This window comes from Scyliorhinus torazame, chromosome 9 (genome assembly GCF_047496885.1).
Source record: "Scyliorhinus torazame isolate Kashiwa2021f chromosome 9, sScyTor2.1, whole genome shotgun sequence".
Classification (NCBI taxonomy): Eukaryota; Metazoa; Chordata; class Chondrichthyes; order Carcharhiniformes; family Scyliorhinidae; genus Scyliorhinus; species Scyliorhinus torazame.
The window spans coordinates 224,976,845-224,998,029 of NC_092715.1; the positions used below are offsets into that span (position 1 = coordinate 224,976,845).

The 21,185-nt window shown below is 46.8% G+C and overlaps 1 protein-coding gene across 9 annotated transcripts in view; it reads right to left on the reverse strand.

Annotated features, from left to right (window-relative positions):
- The window catches only part of LOC140429750 (adhesion G protein-coupled receptor L3-like), a 1,506,492-nt gene that overhangs the window by 934,520 nt on the left and 550,787 nt on the right, over positions 1-21,185 (reverse strand). For all 9 annotated transcript variants that reach the window (XM_072517114.1, XM_072517117.1, XM_072517116.1 and 6 more), the window contains exon 3: positions 12,415-12,584. In XM_072517114.1, the coding sequence (XP_072373215.1) occupies positions 12,415-12,544 (130 nt within the window). In that variant the 5' untranslated portion in view covers positions 12,545-12,584. The remainder of the gene's footprint in view (positions 1-12,414; positions 12,585-21,185) is intronic.

A 21,185-nucleotide genomic window follows, 5' to 3' on the forward strand; every position in this document is an offset into this window, starting at 1 on the left:
TGCAGTTTTCCTCTCCATCCGATGCATCCTAAATCTTGCCTCATCGCATCATAATTGCCTTTCCACCAGATATAACTCTTGCCCTGCGGTATATACCTATCCCTTTCCATCATTAAAGTAAACGTAATCGAATTGTGGTCACTATCACCAAAGTGCTCACCTACCTCCAAATCTAACACCTGTCCTGGTTCATTACCCAGTACCAAATCCAATACGGCCATGCCTCTCTTTGGCCTAGCTACATACTGTGTCAGGAAACCCTCCTGCACACATCGGACAAAAACGGACCCATCTAAAGTACTCGAACTATAGCGTTTCCAGTCAATATTTGGAAAGTTAAAGTCCCCCATAACAACTACCCTGTTGCTTTCGCTCCTATCCAGAATCATCTTTGCAATCCTTTCCTCTACATCTCTGGAACTTTTCGGAGGCCTATAGAAAATCCCTAACAGGGTGACCTCTCCTTTCCTGTTTCTAACCTCAGCCCACACTACCTCAGTAGACGAGTCTTCATCAAACATCCTTCCTGCCACCGTAATACTGTCCTTGACTAACAATGCCACCCCTCCCCCTCTTTTACCACCTTCCCAGAGCTTACTGAAATATCTAAACCCCGGCACCTGCAACAACCAATCCTGTCCCTGCTCTATCCATGTCTCCGAAATGGCCACAACATCAAAGTCCCAGGTACCAACCCATGCCGCAAGTTCACCCACCTTATTCCAGATACTCCTGGCATTGAAGAAGACACACTTTAAACCACCTTCCTGCCTGCCGGTACACTCCTGCAACTTTTAAACCTTACTCATGACCTCGCTACTCTCAACCTCCTGTATACTGGAGCTACAATTCAGGTTCCCAAGCCCCTGCTGAACTAGTTTAAACCCTCCCGAAGAGCATTAGCAAATTTCCCCCCCCAGGATATTGGTACCCCTCTGGTCCAGGTGTAGACCATCCCGTTTGTAGAGGTCGCACCGACCCCAGAATGAGCCCCAATTATCCAGAAATCTGAAACCCTCCCTCCTGCCCCATCCCTGCAGCCACGTGTTCAACTCCTCTCTTTCCCTATTCCTCGTCTCGCTATCACGTGGCACGGGTAACAACCCAGAGATAATAACTCTGTTTGTCCTAGATCTAAGTTTCCACCCTAGCTCCCTGAATTCCTGCCTTACATCCCTCTCCCTTTTCCTACCTCTGTCGTTGGTACCTATGTGGACCACGACTTGCGGCAGCTCCCTCTCCCCCTTAAAGATCCCGAAAACACGATCCGAGACCTCACGCATCCAGCAGAGGGCAGTAGAGCGGAGCTGCTGATTGGCTGTTGCAAGGGAAATTTGCATACCTCCGTTGTGGTCACCCTAACTTGAAGGTATACCTGAGCTAGAGACCCTAGCTGTTCAAGTGAAGACAAGCATCCAGCTTGTACCAAGTTACAAGAGTTAGTCAGAAAAGGGCAGAAGTACAGTGATTAGCACAGTTGCTTCACAGCTCCAGGTTCGATTCCCGGCTTGGGACACTGTCTGTGCGAAGTCTGCATGTTCTCCCCTTGTGTGCATGCATTTCCTCCGGATGTTCCGGTTTCCTCCAGTCCAAAGATGTGCAGGTTAGGTTGATTGGCAATGATAAATTGCCCTTAGTGTCCAAAAAGGATAGGTGGGGTTACTGAGTTACGGGGATAGGGTGGAGGTGTGGGCTCACCTTACCCTTAAATAGGGTGCTCTTTCCAAGTGCCGGTGCAGACTCGATGGGCTGAAGAGCCTCCTTCGGCACTGTAAATTCTATGATTCTATAATCATCCTCAATGAGTGACAATCTACGTGCTGAGACTTGACTACTACACTCCTTCAAGCTTTAGATCACAGCCCTCAGACACATCACCAATTGGCCATTCTAAATAGTCTATTTAGTCAAGGGGTAATTGCAACCAAAATTCAACCAATATCTACACACGCATGTCTCCAGAAAGTGTCAAAGAACAAAGAACAACAAACAATACAGCACAGGAACAGGCCCTTAGGCCCTCCAAGCCTGCGCCGACCATGGTACCTGCCTAAACTAAAAACGTCTGCACTTAAGAGTTCATATCCTTCCATTCCCACGCTATTCATATATTTGCCCAGATGTCCCTTAAAATGCCACAATCGCACCTGCTCCCAACACCTTCCCAGGCAGCACGTTCCATATATTTACCACCCTCTTGTGTAAAAAAACTTGCATCGCACATCAGTTCTAAACTTTTCCCCACGCACTTTAAACCCATGTCCCCTAGTACTTGCCCTAGGAAAGAGCATCTGACTATCCACTCTGACCATGCCACTCAATCTTGTGGACCTCTATCAGGTCGCCTCTCAACTTCCGTTGTTCCAGTGAGAACAGACCGAGTTTATCTAACCTCTCCTCACAGCTGATGCCCTCCATTCCAGGCATCCACATCCTTCTGGTAGTGTGACGACCAGAATTGTATACAATATTCCAAATGAGGCTTAACTAAGGTAGTGAACAGTTGCAAAATGACTTGACAATTTGTATATTCAATGCCCCAACCGATGAAGGCCGTATGCCTTCTTGACCACCTTATCCACATGCGTTGCCACTTTCAGTGATCGGTGGACATGCACGCCCAAAACTTTGCCTGTCAGTACTCGCAAGAGTTCTACCATTGAAGAGCCGACATTCCCTCCCATGTGCAGGTCTTCAAACCAGCTTGGAGTGGGACGTGGAGTCGGCAATCAATTCCCACTCCAGTCAAACCTATTCATTTAAGGGGTGTGGGCGTCGCTGGTTAGGCAGCATTTATTGTCCATCCCTAGTTGTCCTCTTGAACCACTGCAGTCCTTCAGGTGTAGGTATTGTTAGGCAGGGAGTTCTCGGATTTTGACCCAGCGACAGTGAAGGAACGGTGATATGTAAGTGACCTAGGAGGGGAACCTCCAGGTGGTGAGGTACCGAAGTATCTGCTGCTCTTGTCTTTTGAGATAATCGTGGTCGTGGATTTGAAAGGTGCTGTCTGAGGAACCATGGTGAGTTACTGCAGTGCATCTTGTAGATGGTACACAAAGCTGCCACTGTTCGTCCGTGGTGGAGGGATTGAATGTTTGTGCAAAGGGTAGCAATCGTGCAGGCTGCTTTGCCCTGGATGGTGTCGAGCTTCTTGAGTGTTGTTGGAGCTACACATATCCAAGCAAGTGGAGAGTATTCCATCACACTCCTGACTTGTGCTTTGTAGATGGCAGACAGGATTTGGGGGGTCAGGAGCAGATTTATTCACCATAGGATTCCTAGCCTTTGACCTGCTCTGGTAGCCACAGTATTAATATGGCTAGTCCAGTTCAGTTTCTGATCAATGCTAAGCCACAGGATGTTGATTGTGGGGGATTCAGCGATGGTAATGCCATTGAATGTCAAGGGCTGGAGGTTCAATCCTCTCTTGTAGAAGATGGTCATTGCCTGGCACTTGTGCATTGCACATGTAACTTAGCACTTGTCAGCCCAAGCCTGGAAATTGTCCAGATCTTGCTGCATTGCGACATGGACTGTTTCATCATCTGAGGAGTCGCAAATGATGCTGAACATTGTGCAGTTATCCGCAAGCATCCCCATTTCTGACATGATGGAAGGGAGGTCATTGATGAAGCAACTGAAGATGGTTGGGCCTAGGACACTATCCTGAGGAACTCTTGCAGTGATGTCCTGGAGCTGATTTGATTGACCTCCAACCACCACATACCTTTATGCCAGGTATGACTCCAACTAGCAAAGAGTTTTCACCCTGATTCCTATTGATTCCAGTTTAGCTAGGGCTCCTTGATGCCATACTCAGTCAAATGCTGTCTTGATGTCAAGGGCAGTCACTCTCACCTCACCTTTAGCATTTAGCTCTTTCGTCCATGTTTGAACCAAGGCTGTAATGAGGTCAGGAGCTGAGTGACCCTGGCAGAACCCAAACTGAGCATCGGTGAGCAGGTTGCAGAATTGGCTGAGTTCGATTTGCCCTGTTTCTTGTGTACAGGACACATCTGGGCAATTTTTCACATTGCAGGGTAGATGCCAGTGTTGTAGATCTACTGGAACAGCTTGGGCTAGAGGTGCGGTAAGTTCTTCAGTACTATTGCCAGGATATTGTCAGGGCCCATAGCCTTTGCAGTATCCAATGCCTTCATGGAGTGAATCGTATTGGCTGAGGATGCAGGGGATCTCCGAAGGAGACCTTGATGGATCATCCACTTGGCACTTCTGGCTGAAGACTGTTGCGAATGCCTCAGCCTTAACTTTTGCAGATAAGTGCTGGGCTCCTCCATCATTGAGGATGGGGATATTTGTGGAACCTCCTCCTCCAGTGAATTGTTTAATTGTTTACCACCATTCACGGCTGAATGTAGCGGGACTGCATAGCTTAGATCGGATGCGTTCATTGTGGAATCGCTTAGTTCGGTCTATTACTTGCTGCATATACGGTTTGGCACACAAGTAGCTTCGCCAGATTGACACCTCATTTTTTCGATATGCCTGATGTTGCTCCTGGCATGCTCTCCTGCACTCTTCATTGAACCAGGGTTGATTCCCTGGCTTGGTGGTAGAGTGGGGGATATGCCAGCCATGAGGTTTCAGATTGTGGTTGAATACAATTCTGCTGCTGCTGAAGGCCTACAGCGCCTCGTGGATGTCCAGTCTTGAGTTGCTAGATCTGTTCGAAGTCTATCCCATTTAGCAAGGTGGTAGTGGCACACAACACGATGGTGGGTATCCTCAATACGAAGATGGGACGTTGTCTCCACAAAGCCTTTACGGGGGTCATTTCAAATGATACTGTCATGGACAGATGCATCTGCAGCAGGCAGATTGGTGAGGCTGAGGTCAAGTATGATTTTCCCTCTTGTTGGTTCCCTCAGCACCTTCTGCAGTCCCAGTCTAGCAGCTATGACCTTTTGGACCTGGCCAGTTCGGTCTGTGATGGTACTACTGAACCACTCTTGGTGATAGACATTGAAGTCCCCCACCCAGAGCATATTCTGCACCCTTGCCACCCTGAGTGCTTCCTCCAAGTGGTGTTCAGCGGTGAGACAGGACATACCCAGGAATTGTGATACATAGATACATACATAGAAGACAGGAGCAGGAGGAGGCCTTTTGGCCCTTCGAGCCTGCTCCACCATTCATCACGATCATGGCTGATCATCCAACTCAATCGCCTAATCCTGCTTTCTCCCCTTAGCCTTTGATCCCATTCTCCCCAAGTGTTATATCCAGCCGCCTCTTGAATATATTCAAAGTTTTCGCATCAACTACTTCCTGTGGTAATGAATTCCACAGGCTGACCACTCTTTGGGTAAAGAAATGCCTCCTCATCTCTGTCCGAAATGGTTCACCCTGAATCCTCAGACTGTGACCCCTGATTCCGGACACACCCATCATTGGTAACATCTTCCCTACATCTACCCTGTTTAGTCCTGTTTGAATTTTATAAGTCTCTATGAAATCCCCCCTCATTGTTCTGAACTCCAGCGAGAACAATCCCAACCTAGTCAATCTCTCCTCATATGACAGTCCCGCCATCCCTCCCCACAAATTTAGCATAGATTGGAAATCAAAGCTACCACCCTTGAGTTTGTGGAGTTTAGTGTATACTATCGGTGGCCCCTGGACAAAGGCCAACACCGGAGAGCAGGGGCCTGGCCTCATGATGAGCACGGTGACCACAGCCATCTTGGATGACCCCCTAACAAAGGGAAACTCCGGAGCACAGGGACCCATCTACAAGATAAGTATGGTTGATCCCGCAATAGGCAGGGGGACAGAAACACCCCATCTGAATAGTCACCAGCAGCGTCAGGAGACTTAACGGCCCAGTGAAAAGATCCTTTAGGTGTCTCATCATCCCTTCCATGCTGCCTCAGGGCTTGAGATGTAGAGAGCAGATCATCTGCAAACTCTATGCTCTCTGTCCCCCGCTAGATACCTGTCCATCCCTTCGCCATTCTGAGAGCGATCGCCAGTGGGTATCTCTGCATCGTGTCTATGTGCAGCGGAAATATTTAGAGCTGGTGGTATTTGTCTGTACGCTCGCTATGGGAACGTTGTATCGTTGTTTCACCCAGGAGATGAACCCGGACCCAAACCGATGAACCCTGACCCAAAACCAAACCGCTCCTGTACCAATATATGGTGTTTCCACTCTACTTTGTTGAAGGCCTGTGCCAGTCATGATGCCACCCTTGGCCAAATCCATCAGCACTTCTTGGTGACGTTATCCTTCTATACCAATCCTATCCACTAAGACACGTACAGGTCAAAAACTTACTCCGTAAGGAATCAACGACGTACCATCAGATACCAGGACTTTCGTTAATCGAGGAACTGCTGGACGTGGGTGATCATGGGAAGGGAAACTGTGGGGGCCTGTTGGAGGAGGTACGTTACCCGCTGGATGAGACAATGGAAAAATGGGAAGAAGAAAAGAAGAAATAGGCATAGAAGTACGGGAAGCCTCTGGATCGAAACACTAAACTGAGAGAGAAAATACAAACAAGCCACGGGACAAAGGGGAAAAAGAGATGGGGAGAATGGTGTCGGGGGGGGGGGTGGAGAGCGAAGGCACGCAAAGTAGGCAAGAGAGACAAGGAACAAAGCTGCTGGGGACATGCCTGAGGTCAAGCTGAAACGCAAATTAAACTGTAGTAGATACATGTAAATACGTGCTCTTGCCACACTGGGGACTATAACAGAGGTAGGTGACTAAAGGGAATCCATGGCCAGAGTGACAAGGAAGAATCATTGCCTGTAAATATATACGCTGACTTCTGCTTGTCTTTTTTTGATACTTTTGCTTTTTCACCTTTTTGCACGGTTATGGAATATGTAACGAAACTCACAATTGAATGTGAAACACAAGATGTGAAATCCAATAAGAAAATTTTTTTTATATGCTTTCTGTTCCATCCAAACACATTTCTACCTAAAACTCTGCTATTCATTATTTGAAAATTATACACAGGAGGGCAGAATTACCCAAACAATGGGCGCGATTCTCCACTCCCACGCCGGTTGGGAGAATCGCCTGGGCCGCCAAAATTTCGAGGGACGCCGGTCCGATGCCCTCCCGCGATTCTCCCAAGCGCCTGAGACACCCAAAATGGCGATTCTCCGGCACCCCCGCTATTCTGAGGCCCGGATGGGCCGAGCGGCCAGGCCAAAACGGCGGTTCCCCCCTGGAACGCTGCAGTCGTGGACGGTGCGTGAACGCTGGGGGGGGGCGGCCTGTGGGGGGGCGAGGGGGGATCCTGCACCGGGCTTCACCTGGAATGTGCGGTGGCCCGCGATCGGTGCCCACCGATCGTCGGGCTGTCCTCTCTGAAGGAGGACCTCCTTCCTTCCGCGGCCCCGCAAGATCCGTCCCCCATCTTCTATCGGGGCGGATTTAGACAGGACGACAACCACGCATGCGCGGGTAGGCGCCGGACAACCCGCGCATGCGCGGATGACGTCCGTTATGCGGCGCCGGCCGCGTCATCTATGCGGCGCCGCTTTTACGCGGGCGACAAGGCCTGGTGCGTGTAGATGACGCGGCCCCAATACTGGCCCATTGTCAGGGCCTGAATAGGTCGGGACCGGGGCCGTTCCGCGCTGTCGTGAACATCGACGGCGTTCACGACGGCGCGGCCACTTCGGCGTGGGAGTGGAGAATCCCGCCCAATGACGTTTGGGCTATACAGGCGAATGGATCCTCTGTTCCTGAGACAAAGTATTGGTGCCGGGGCAGGATTCATGGAGTACCACGATGGCAAATCTGTCGCGACACCTAGACCGATTCCGTGATCGCGGAGGGGCTTGCACCAGCACCACATGGAATACAATTGATTCCAATGTGAAAAGGTGCGGGATTCGCCGGGTCCATGATTGACACTCGGGAGGCTGACAAGCTGCAGCTGCATACACAGACTGCACTCCCCACTGTAGCCATGTAAAATGGCTGCGTTCCGATTAATCTGGCCAAATCCCAGTTTAAAATGGCTAAACCGAAAGACTGCTGGGAAAAGCAGCCAAGAAGACACAAGCAGGCAGCTGCAGACAGATTTGCAGCTTCAGCAAATGGGGAAAAAGTCTCTGACTGTCTACTCTATCTATTCCCCTGATCATGATAGAGGTTTATAAGATGATCAGGGGAATAGATAGAGTAGACAGTCAGAGACTTTTTCCCCAGGTGGAACAAACCATTACAAGGGGACATAAATTTAAGGTGAAAGGTGGAAGATATAGGAGGGATATCAGAGGTAGGTTCTTTACCCAGAGAGTAGTGGGGACATGGAATGCACTGCCTGTGGAAGTAGTTGAGTCGGAAACATTAGGGACCTTCAAACAGCTATTGGATAGGTACATGGATTACGGTTAAATGATATAGTGTAGATTTATTTGTTCTCAAGGGCAGCACGGTAGCATTGTGGATAGCACAATTGCTTCACAGCTCCATGGTCCCAGGTTCGATTCCGGCTTGGGTCACTGTCTGTGCGGAGTCTGCACGTCCTCCCCGTGTCTGCGTGCGTTTCCTCCGGGTGCTCCGGTTTCCTCCCACAATCGAAAGATGTGCGGGTTAGGTGAATTGGCCAATGATAAATTGCCCTTAATGTCCAAATTGCCCTTGGTGTTGGGTGAAGGTGTTGAGTTTGGGTAGGGTGCTCTTTCCAAGAGCCGGTGCAGACTCAAAGGGCCGAATGGCCTCCTTCTGCACTGTAAATTCAATGATAATCTATGATTAATCTAGGACAAAGGTTCGGCACAACATCGTGGGCCGAAGGGCCTGTTCTGTGCTGTATTTTCTATGTTCTATGTTCAGCTCTGGGAACGTAGCCCAGATCGATACTCAGGGCTATCAACAGCCCATCAACCCAGGTATCCGCAGTTTCATTCAGGACTGTTTACACCTAATCTACTCAGACATCCACAGTTAAATCGGCTATCCCCGGGAACAATTGCAACATATTAGCAATTGAATACCGGGCCAGACCTGTCGGCGCCTGCAGTGGCCGAAACAAAGACAGGTGAGCAACCAACCCCCGATCGAGGAATCGCCTCACCATTGGACACATCGACCCCAGAGACTGGGGACAGAATCCAATCACTTGGGACTCAGGGTCAAGGGCCGCCCCGGGAGGCGGGAAGCTCCTGGGCCCTATAAAAGTAAAGGTCCAAGTTCAGGTCTCTCTCTCTCATCTTCGCCTGCTCGAGACCTTCACAAGACCAGCCACCGGCAAGTGTAAGTTTGAATCCAACGATCGCTATCCGGTAGAGACACCTAACCACCGGCCTGTAGCAGCCTTTTGAATCCCGCGAGCCAGATTTGATTGGACAAGCCATTCGTTTCCCTGACCTGGTGGGCTCTTCCTAAGTTAAGTATTGGCCAGTAGTGATAGGTTTGTTATATAGAAAGTAGTATTAGGGTATTAATATTGCTTGTTGTATATAATAAATGACCGTTGTTTTAATCCTTACTAAGCGGTGTGCTGTGTTATTAATCATAACCTAAACTTGAACCACGTGGCGGTATCATAAAGATACCTGGCGATTCATGAGCAAAGGTGACCTAAACAGAGCAAATAGACTAAAGCTAAAAAGAGCAACACCACACACACTCATCCCAGCCAACACGATTTCACTGATAGTGCTGGAGTGCTCCCATCCTGCTGATGAGTTGACTGGGCCCAGAGGGCATCTAGGAGGGTGGAACACCCATAAGACCTGTGGCCCTAAGTTCACAGTGAGCAGTCAGCGGGATGCGCAGCAAGGTAGCTGCCCTGGAGGCCGTGGCAATGGTGTTCCATGCATGTCCACGCTGACCCTACAGTCCACCAACTGGCCACGCCCCCACTACTCCCCCCGGCCCTGGCAGAAGCCCCCCCGGCCAGCAGCACGACTGTCAGCAAACTATGGCGATGTTGGACACTTTCCGTACCTCCTCTCTCTCCCTCAGCAGCCACGGCATCTGCTTCACGATTTTTAAAACCACAAGTGAACTCTCCATCGGGAATTTGCCCCAGCGGAGGCGGAGAATAGCGGAGGCCTTCGAGAATACCGGGTCGGGCCCACTAATGATATGCCAAGAGTTGTTTACTCTACGTGGATTCTGAAACAAATTGATGCTGCTGTCGAGGCGAGGAAGAATTGTGATTGACATAAGAAGTAGGAGCAGGAGTAGGCCATCTGGCGCCTCGCGCCTGCTCCACCATTCAATGAGATCATGGCTGATCGTTTTTGGACTCAGCTCCATTTTCCGGCCCGAACACTAACCCTTAATCCCTTTATTCTTCAAAAAACTATCTATCTTTATCTTAAAAACATTTAAAGAAGGAGCCTCAACTGCTTCACTGGGCAAGGAATTCCATAGATTCACAACCCTTTGGGTGAAGAAGTTCCTCCTAAACTCAGTCCTAAATCTACTTCCCCTTATTTTGAGGCTATGCCCCCTAGTTCTGCTTTCACCCGCCAGTGGAAACAACCTGCCCGCATCTATCCTATCTATTCCCTTCATAATTTTATGTTTCTATAAGATCCCCCCCCCACATCCTTCTAAATTCCAACAAGTACAGTCCCAGTCTACTCAACCTCTTCTCGTAATCCAACCCCTTCAGCTCAGTACATCCTTTCTCAAGTAAGGAGACCAAAACTGAACACAATACTCCAGGTGTGACCTCAAGGAGACCAAAACTGAACACAATACTCCAGGTGCGACCTCACTAACACCTTATACAATTGTAGCACAACCTCCCTAGTCTTAAATTCCATACCTTTAGCAATGAAGGACAAAACTCCATTTGCATTCTTCATCACCTGTAAACCAACGTTTTGCGACTCATGCACTAGCACACCCAGGTTTCTCTGCACAGCAGCATGTTTTAATATTTTATCATTTAAATAATAATCCCTTTTGCTATTATTCCTACCAAAATGGATAACTTCACATTTGTCAACATTGTACTCCATCTGCCAGACCCTAGCCCATTTACTTATCCTATCCAAATCCCTCTGCAGACTTCCGGTATCCTCTGCACTTTTTGCTTTACCACTCATCTGAGTGTCGTCTGCAAACTTGGACACATTGCACTTGGTCCCCAACTCCAAATCATCTATGTAAATTGTGAACAATTGTGGGCCCAACATTGAACCCTGAGGGACACCACTAGCTACTGATTGCCAACCAGAGAAACACCCATTAATCCCAACTCTTTGCTCTCTATAATTAACCAATCCTCTATTCATGCTACTACTTTACCCTTAATGCCATGCATCTTTATCTTATGCAGCAATCTTTTGTGTGGCACCTTGTCAAAAGCTTTCTGGAAATCCAGATATACCACATCCATTGGCTCACCGTTATCTACCGCACTGGTAATGCCCTCAAAAAATTCCCCTAAATTAGTTAGGCACAAGCTGCCCTTTATGAACCCATGCTGCCTCTGTCCAATGGGACAATTTCCATCCAGATGCCTCGCTATTTCTTCCTTGATGATAGATTCCAGCATCTTCCCTACTACCGAAGTTAAGCTAACTTAGCCTATAATTACCCGCTTTCTGCCTACCTCTTTTTTTGAACAGTGGTGTCACGTTTGCTAATTTCCAATCCGCCGGGACCACCCCAGAGTCTAGTGAATTTTGGTAAATTATCACTAGTGCATTTGCAATTTCCCTAGCCATCTCTTTTAGCACTCTGGGATGCATTCTATTAGGGCCAGGAGACTTGTCTACCTTTAGCCCCATTAGCTTGCCCATCACTACTTCCTTAGTGATAACAATCATCTCAAGGTCCTCACCAGTCATAGCCTCATTTCCATCAGTCACTGGCATGTTATTTGTGTCTTCCACTGTGAAGACCGACCCAACAAACCTGTTCAATTCGTCAGCCATTTCCTCATCTCCCATTATTAAATCTCCCTTCTCATCCTCTAAAGGACCAATATTTAGCTTAGCCACTCTTTTTTGTTTTATATATTTGTAGAAACTTTTATTTGGTATGAAACTGGCGCCCGCCACAATTTTTGGCGTCAGAACCAAATCTCCGCCCAATCACATTTCCCGATTCCGGCATCGGCCAATGGAGAACCCTACCCAGGACCTTTCAGCACTGACCAAGCCCACGTAATCCAGAAGACTTATTTATTTTTGTTCTCTTTGTTTTGTTCTGCTTGAATGCCATGGAACTGGACATTTAGATAGGATCATTCATAATGTTGCTGCATCCAAAAAACAGAATCAGCTGACAAAAATATATGTAAATTAATGGGGCCGCCAACCTAAGTAGCCTATGGCCATTCCTGTTGTGTCAAATTACATTCACTATGATTTTCTATTTGATGGCTACATGAGCACAACATAATCTCCTGTGCGAATTCCAAAGATTTCTGTTCCATTTGTAATCTAATAACTCACCTGTTACAGCTGCTGTGCTGACAAGTATCATCAGGAAGCATGGGGTCCACATGGTCATTGGACGAAATCCGATAGTAACAGTGTAACAGATGTTTTCAGGTGAGGCACAGGAACTGCTCCCACTGGACATTCCTTCAGGAACTTAGGCTTTGCATCGACTGGCTGCAAGACTGAAAGAACAGAACTTGATTATTAAAAGAAGCAACAAGATTAAATTGAAGAAAGTTCCAGCTAAATGTTATGGAGGGAAAAGTATGATATTGCATTAAAATTTCACACGCAAAAATGCTGACCAAAGAGGTGATTTCTGCTTTGCTATGTGGGAGTCCAACCTTTGTGATAATGAACTGCATGTCATATTTTTCACACATATGCGCATCTCCAACCTTTGCAAAGTTGAATGGAGACAAACCAGGTGCAAATTGTTCAGCTGTTTAATTTTATATTTAATAATCATGAGAATTCCACTTCACACAATTTTCCTACTTTGCTCAGAAAAAAGAAAATCTCTCATGTCCAGCCCCTTTTGTGAGCTGGTTTAATTATTCATATCATTGGCTTTCTTCCCAAGCGATCTGCAATGGCAAAAACTAACCACCTACAAATTAGCTTCTGCATCCAAGTCCGACAACACAAGTCTCTCATTCAAAAACCTTGCTGTTGGTGTTTTTGTCTCCCTTTCTTTTAATTCTGATCCTGTGAATAGTGGCATTATTATCTCTCAACACCAACCCCATGCAGGTATTCACCAGCAGGCCTGCCAACCAAAATGACAACTCTTTCTCACAGGAGGGTATTTCTTAGCAGAGAGCTCATGCTGTGTTCACTTGAACAAACTATTTGTTGACCATCCAAGATAGAACAAACAAATCCTTCATGTCCCTTAACTTCTCCAATGCCATCTTACTGCTACAGTCTACAGCCTTTTAAACACATAAAAATTTACTTCTTTAAATACAAACAGAAGAAAGAAAAAGGTTGAATATCCCAAACCGTAACAGTAACCCATTCCTCGACATCAAACGTGATACGTGACACATCCATAAACATAATGCTGCAACTCACATGTGCAATTCTTCTGACCTATCCAGATCTGCCCCACAGATTTAAAATGGCACCAGTTCAGTACATCAGGAACTCATTCATATTATTTATGAACTGGTCGGAAGAATGTATGAAGTAAAATATTTTTATTTTGTAATTGGAAAGATGTTCAGTAAATCTTTTACTATTCTCTTACATTTAACACATTTTAAGAGGAAGAAATATTTGGAGCAGGCCAAGAATTTATTTACGAGTGAGCAATCGTCTAGCTCTGTCAAGGTATCCCACTATTTCCGACTAAGAACAGCATTACAGCTGATTTGAAGTCGTGATTTGGTCCAGAAAGTGTAATAAATCGCAATTATCCTAATGACATAGAAATCCATTACTAATTCATTGTGATAATACTGATATACTGTCACTGCAACATTACATTTCCAAAGGAACTATAAAAGGTCAAAGAAACAAATTAAAAAGAACTAATTTGTAGGATAATGGGGAAAAAGCAGATGTGTGGGATTAATTTGCATGAGCCAACGCAGATATGGCAATACAATGGCCTTCTTCTCTCCTCTCAGGTAGGCATGGGGGTGGAGAGGATGTTTCCACTAGTAGGAAAAACTAGAACCAGAGGACAATCTCAGACTAAAGGGACGATCCTTTAAAACAGAGATGAGGAAGAATTTCTTCAGCCAGAGGCTGGTGAATCTGTGGAACCCTTTGCGCAGAAGGCTATGGAGGCCAAATCACTGAGTGCCTTTAAGAAAGAGTTGGATAGGTTCTTAATCAATAAGGGGATCAGTGGTTATGGGAAGAAAGCATGGGGATGAGAAAAATATCAGCCATGATTGAATGGCGGAGCAGACCCGATGGGCTAAGTTGCCTATTTCTACTCATTTGTCTTATGGTCTTATGATGCTCTAACATTCTCCTGGACTCTACAATAAATAAGCTAGCTTTGAATCTCAACAGAACTACAACTCCTGAGCAAAAAACAATGGCCGCGTTATGCCCAGGAGGCGACCCGGTTAGATCGTGGGAGAGGCCCAAATCGGATCCAGGCGTTGCTCGGTTTCTGATGTAACCAGCCTACACCCGTTGGCGTGATCCGGATGCCATCCAGACATGGCGAGAAACCAATTATCACTAATTAAGGCCAATCTCCATATCGCTAACGGCCTCCCGCTACCTACAGTCTCCTGAGGGAGTCCCCAGCCGGGTGCTGTTCGGTACATTTGTGTGGACCAGGCGAACAGCACACAGGGGGTCTCCCGGGCCATCGGAGGTTAGCTGAGTGGTCAGGGACAGTGCAGGATGACCCATGGCTCTTCCCCTAGAATGCGAGCACCTTTGCACTGCCACCATGGTACTGGTCTCGTCATAGAACATAGAACAGTACAGCACAGAACAGGCCCTTCGGCCCTCGATGTTGTGCCGAGCTTTGCCCGAAACCAAGATCAAGCTATCCCACTCCCTGTCATTCTGGTGTGCTCCATGTGCCTATCCAATAACCGCTTGAAAGTTCCTAAAGTCTTTAGGCTTGGGTTGGAACCCTGGTGGGCTCTGCCTCTGGCTCTGCCTCCCAGGGGATGTATATAATGTTGCGTCCAGTGGGTGGCTGCAGTGCCACCTGAAAGGGGGGTATGAAGGGTGGAGAAGAGCAGGATGGCTCTGACGGGGCCTCTGGAATGTTGGGGGGGTGAAGAATGGGGGTCTTGGAAAGGTGGACTTGAGATGGCCTGCAAAGAGCCCTCAGTGACTCCATAGCGCGTGTCATCACTTTTGGGGGGTAATGTCCTTCAGTGCGGGGGGGGGGGGGAATATTTCCCATGGGTGGGGGGAGGGAATATTTCCCATGCGTGGGGGGTGAAGCTTACTTAGAGATCGAGGCACCCTTTCAAAATGGCGGCCCAATCTCGGAGGCTTCAGTCTGGCCAGCAAGTTCAGCTCCCCGGTGATAAAAATAATTCTAAGTGTGGACTAGCCCAGAGAGAAACTCCTCAGGGCCCGAAAATATTGACCGAGTGTGGTTAGATAGGGTGGGGAACTCGCTGACAAGAGTCAGCAGGAAACTCCTAGCAAAACCTGCCACAACTGACACTGAGAAAAGTTTCCATCAGATCGCACACAATATTACCAGTTTGTTCAATACTGAACTTTCCATCTATCACTCTGCTATCTGCCTAGCCAATAAAAGGAAATTAAAACTTATAATTGTCCTACCGAGGCTGTATTTCAAAGCCACAACATAAATCACATCAATTTACGTCAAGCTTCTCTTAATGGTGACCTTTGATGTTGGCCTACCACCATCAGCAGCATGATTGCAATCTGCTCACACCAGGAGCTATTTCTTGTAGCATGGAGTTAAACCAGAACAAAACTCATTTTGTAAACCATCAAGCTCAATAAACAAGAGCTCCTTTTTTCACTTTGTGAGTGTCGGTTGCTTGAAATTGAAATACTCCTTTGGGAGTTCCACCACATGCAAAAAATTTGGAACTTTATAACTTTGTATGCAAAAAAAGAATACGATTTTATTTGAGGATTTAGCCAGAAAATCCAAGGATGTGAATGTAGTTGAATACAGAACAACCCCTCTCTACTTCTCACATGATCCCTGCCACTCTAAGGGCAGTAGGTAGAGGAGAGCAAGTCGCATAACATCTATATGCTCAGCACATTAAAACTTGACAAATACGTACCTGCTTCATTTGAAAGCTACCATGCAGGGGTGAAAAGAAGGAAGTGAAATAAAAAATATCATGGCCTAATTCTCAGATTAACCGATCGTCGAGTTATTCGCACTATTCACACATCCAGCTTGTGAAACCTGATACAATATTTTGTTTGTCTGGTTTTAGTACAATAACATAAGAGGCCATTCCCTCCCTCAGGATATCCCAAAATTAAGCTATAATATCAGGAAATGTGACAGCCAAATTGTGCATAGGATGGTTCTACAAACACCAATGAGGTAAATGAACAGATAATCTAGTTTGAGTGATTGAAAAATAAATATTGGCTAGGATACCAATGAATAGTGCGACAGGAACTTAATGACAATGAGGGAAAGTGTGTATTTCAGTTTAGCCTCTCATCCAAGAGATGGTACCCAACAGTACAGAACTCCTTCCCAAACTGCACCGTCCAGATAATTAATGCATGGTATTTCCTGGAACAATACTATAAGTGATGGACACCAGAAATTACTATGGTTTGTTCTTTCATTCAGGACTTAAGCCAAAATTCTCTGAGCAAGTATTTTGAATATGCTGCAAAATTGATGAAGACAAAATTCAGGGACCTCAAAAATTGACAGATCCCATGTTCATCAATAAATACATAGGTTGGCATGACCAGAATCATGGTATTTGAAATTCAAATCTATTGAGTATATTATAGAAAATTGTCCTTATTCTGGACATGCTCAGCTGCAGGATTTAGTGCTGAAGAACATTCTGAACAGCTTATATTTAGATAGTATCTTTAACTTAATACAATGTCACAAATAGATCACAGGAGCATTCTGACATTGAACCACAGAAGGAAATATTAAGTCAGATTCCCAAACATTTGGTCATAAAGGTAAATTTAAAGGAGTGTCTTAAAGGAAGTATGGAAGGTGGTGACGTGTAGGGAGGAAATTCCGTGAGCTTAGTCCTTGTCCATGCCCTTGATTGCCACCAATGATGGAGCAATTAAAATCAGGAATTCGCAAGAGGCCAGAATTCAAGGAGTTCAAAAATCTCAGAAGATTGGGGATCTGGAAGAGATTACAGAATGAGGGAAAACAGAGGCCATGCTGTGATTTGAAAACAAGGATAAGAATTTTTAAATCATGATGTTTCTAGGTTTTTTTCTCTCTCCCTCACACTCCATATTACTATTTTCCTCTCTCATCTTGCCTCTACTTTTTAATAAACCACATCTTTACACAGTAGATCGCTTGCAGCCATCCCTAAAGAACAAAGAACAACAAAGAAAAGTACAGCACAGGAACAGGCCCTTCGGCCCTCCAAGCCTGTGCCGACCATGCTGCCCGTCTAAACTAAAATCTTCCACACTTCCGGGGTCCGTATCCCTCTATTCCCATCCTATTCCTGTATTTATCAAGATGCCCCTTAAACATTATTATCATCCCTGCTTCCACCACCTCCTCGGGCAGCGAGATCCAGGCACCCACTACCCTCTGTGTAAAAAAAACTTGCCTTGTACATCTCCTCTAAACCTTGTCCCTCTCACCTTAAACCTATGCCCCCTAGTAATTGATCCCTCTACCCTGGGCAAAAGTCTCTGACTATCCACTCTGTCTAAGCCCCTCATAATTTTGTAGACCTCTATCAGGTCGCCTCTCAACCTTCTTCGTTCCAGTGAGAACAAACCAAGTTTATTCAACCTCTCCACATAGCTAATGCCCTCCATACCAGGCAACACCCTGCACCCTCCATACCAGGCAACATCTTCTGCACCCTCTCAAAAGCCTCCACAACCTTCTGGTCGTGTGGCGACCAGAATTGAACAGTATATTCCAAGTGTGGCCTAACTAAGGTTCTATACAGCTGCAACATGACTTGCCAATTTTTATACTCAATGCCCCAGTCAATGAAGGCAAGCATGCCGTATGCCTTCTTGACTACCTTCTCGACCTGTGTTGCCCCTTTCTGTGAACTGTGGACCTGTACACCAAGATCTCTCTGACTGTCAATACTCTTGAGGGTTCCACCATTCACTGTATATTCCGTACCTGTACTTGACCTTCCAAAATGCATCACCTCACATTTGTCCGAATTAAACTCCATCTGCCATTTCGCTGCCCAAGTCTCCAAACGATCTAAATCCTGCTGTATCCTCTGACTATCCGCAATTCCACCAACCTTTGTGTCGTCCACAAACTTACGAATTAGACCAGTTACATTTTCCTCCAAATCATTTATATATACTACAAACAGCAAAGGTCCCAGCACTGATCCCTGCGGAACACCACTAGTCACAGCCCTCCAATCAGAAAAGCACCATTCCATTGCTACTCTCTGCCCTCTATGGCCTAGCCAGTTCTGTATCCATCTTGCCAGCTCACCTCTGATCCCGTGTGACTTCACCTTTTGTACCAGTCTGCCATGAGGGACCTTGTCAAAGGCCTTACTGAAGTCCATATAGACTACATCCACTGCCCTACCTGCATCAATCATCTTTGTGACCTCCTAGAAAAACTCTACCAAGTTAGTGAGACACGACCTCCCCTTCACAAACCTGTGCTGCCGCTCGCTAATACGACCCCTTGCTTCCAAATGGGAGTAGATCCGGTCTCAAAGAATTCTCTCCAGTAATTTCCCTACCACTGACATAAGGCTCACCGACCTGTAGTTCCCTGGATTATCCTTGCTACCCTTCTTAAACAGAGGAACAACATTGGCTATTCTCCAGTCCTCCGGGACATCACCTGAAGACAGTGAGGATCCAAAGATTTCTGTCAAGGCCTCAGCAATTTCCTCTCTTGCCTCCTTCAGTATTCTCGGGTAGATCCCATCAGGTCCTGGGGATCTATCCACCTTAATATTTTTCAAGACGTCCAACACCTTGTCTTTTTGGATTTCAATGTGACCCTATCTAGAGTCAACATTCACCAATTCCTTCTCTTTGGTGAATACTGATGCAAAGTATTCATTTAGTACCTCGCCCATTTCCTCTGGCTCCACACATAGGATTCCCTCCCCTGTCCTTCAGTGGGCCAACCCTTTCCCTGGCTACCCTCTTGCTTTGTATGTACATGTAAAAAGCCTTGGAATTTTCCTTAACCCTATTTGCCAATGACTTTTCGTGACCCCTTTTCGCTCTCCTGACTCCTTTGTTTAAGTTCCTTCCTACTTTCCTTATATTCCACACAGGCTTCGTCTGTTCCCAGCCTTCTAGCCCTGACAAATGCCTCCTTTTTCTTTTTGACGAGGCCTACAATATCCCTCGTTCTCCAAGGAGCGCGAAATTTGCCATATTTATCCTTCTTCCTCACACAAACATGCCGGTCCTGAATTCCTTTCAACTGACATTTGAAAGCCTCCCACATGTCAGATGTTGATTTGCCCTCAAACATCCTCCCCAAATCTATGTTCTTCAGTTCCCGCCTGATATTGTTATAATTAGCCTTCCCTCAATTTAGCACATTCACCCTAGGACCACTCTTATCCTTGTCCTCCAGCACTATAAAACTGATGGAATTGTGGTCACTGTTTCCGAAATGCTTCCCTACTGAAACATCTACCACCTGGCCGGGCTCATTCCCCAATACCAGGTCCAGTACAGCCCCTTCCCTAGTTGGACTATCTACATATTGTTTTAAGAAGCCCTCCTGGATGCCCCTTACAAACTCTGCCCTGCCCAAGCCCCCAGCACTTCGGAGTGAGTCCCAGTCAATATTGGGGAAGTTAAAGTCTCCCATCACAACAACCCTGTTGCTTTTACTCCTTTCCAAAATCTGTCTACCTATCTGCTCCTCTATCTCCCGCTGGTTGTTGGGTGGCCTGTAGTAAAACCTCAACATTGTGACTACACCCTTCGTATTCCTGATCTCTACCCATATAGCCTCGCTGCCCTCTGAGGTGTCCTCCTGTAGTACAGCTGTGATACTCTCCCTAACCAGTAGCGCAACTCCACCACCCCTTTTACCTCCCCCTCTATCCCACCTGAAACATCTAAATCCTGACATGTTTAGCTGCCAAATCTGTCCTTCCCTCAACCAGGTCTCTGTAATGGCAACAACATCATAGTTCCAAGTCCTAATCCAAGCTCTAAGTTCACCTGCCTTACCTGTTATACTTCTTGCATTAAAACATCTGCACTTCAGGCCACCAGTCCCGCTGTTTTCAGCAACATGTCCCTGTCTGCTCTTCCTGAAAGCCATAGTGGCCCTATTTCCTAATTCTCCTTCAATCTTTTCACCTTCTGACCTATTGCTCCGGTGCCCACCCCCCTGCCATACTAGTTTAAACCGTCCCGTGTGACACTAGCAAACCTCGCGGCCAGGATATTTATGCCTCTCCAGTTTAGATGCAACCCGTCCTTCTTATGCAGGTCACACCTGCCCCGGAAGAGCTTCCAGTGGTCCAGATAACTGAAACCCACGCTCCTACACCAACTGTTTAGCCACGTGTTTAGCTGCTCTATCTTCCTATTTCCAGCCTCACTGGCATGTGGCACAGGGAGTAATCTCGAGATTACAACCCCAGAGATCCTGTCTTTTAACTTTCTGCCTAGCTCCCTGAACTCCTGCTGCAGGACCTCATGCCCCTTCCTGCCTATGTCGTTAGTACCAATATGTACAACGACCTCTGCCTGTTTGCCCTCCCCCTTCAGGATTCCCTCTACCCGTTCGGAGACATCCTGGACCCTGGCACCAGGGAGGCAACATACCATCCTGGAGTCTCTTTCACGTCCACAGAAGCGCCTATCTGTGCCCCTGACTATAGAGTCCCCTATGACTATTGCTCTTCAGCACTTTGACCCTCCCTGCTCAACATCAGAGCCAGCCATGGTGCCACTGCTCTGGCTGCTGCCGTTTTCCCCTGACAGGCTATTCCCCCCGACACTATCCAAAGGGGTATACCTGTGCGAGAGGGGGACAACCACAGGCGATTCCTGCACTGACTGCCTGCCCCTTCTGGTGGTCACCCATTTCTCTGCCTGCACCTTGGGTGTGATCACATCACTATAACTGTGATCTATGACGCTTT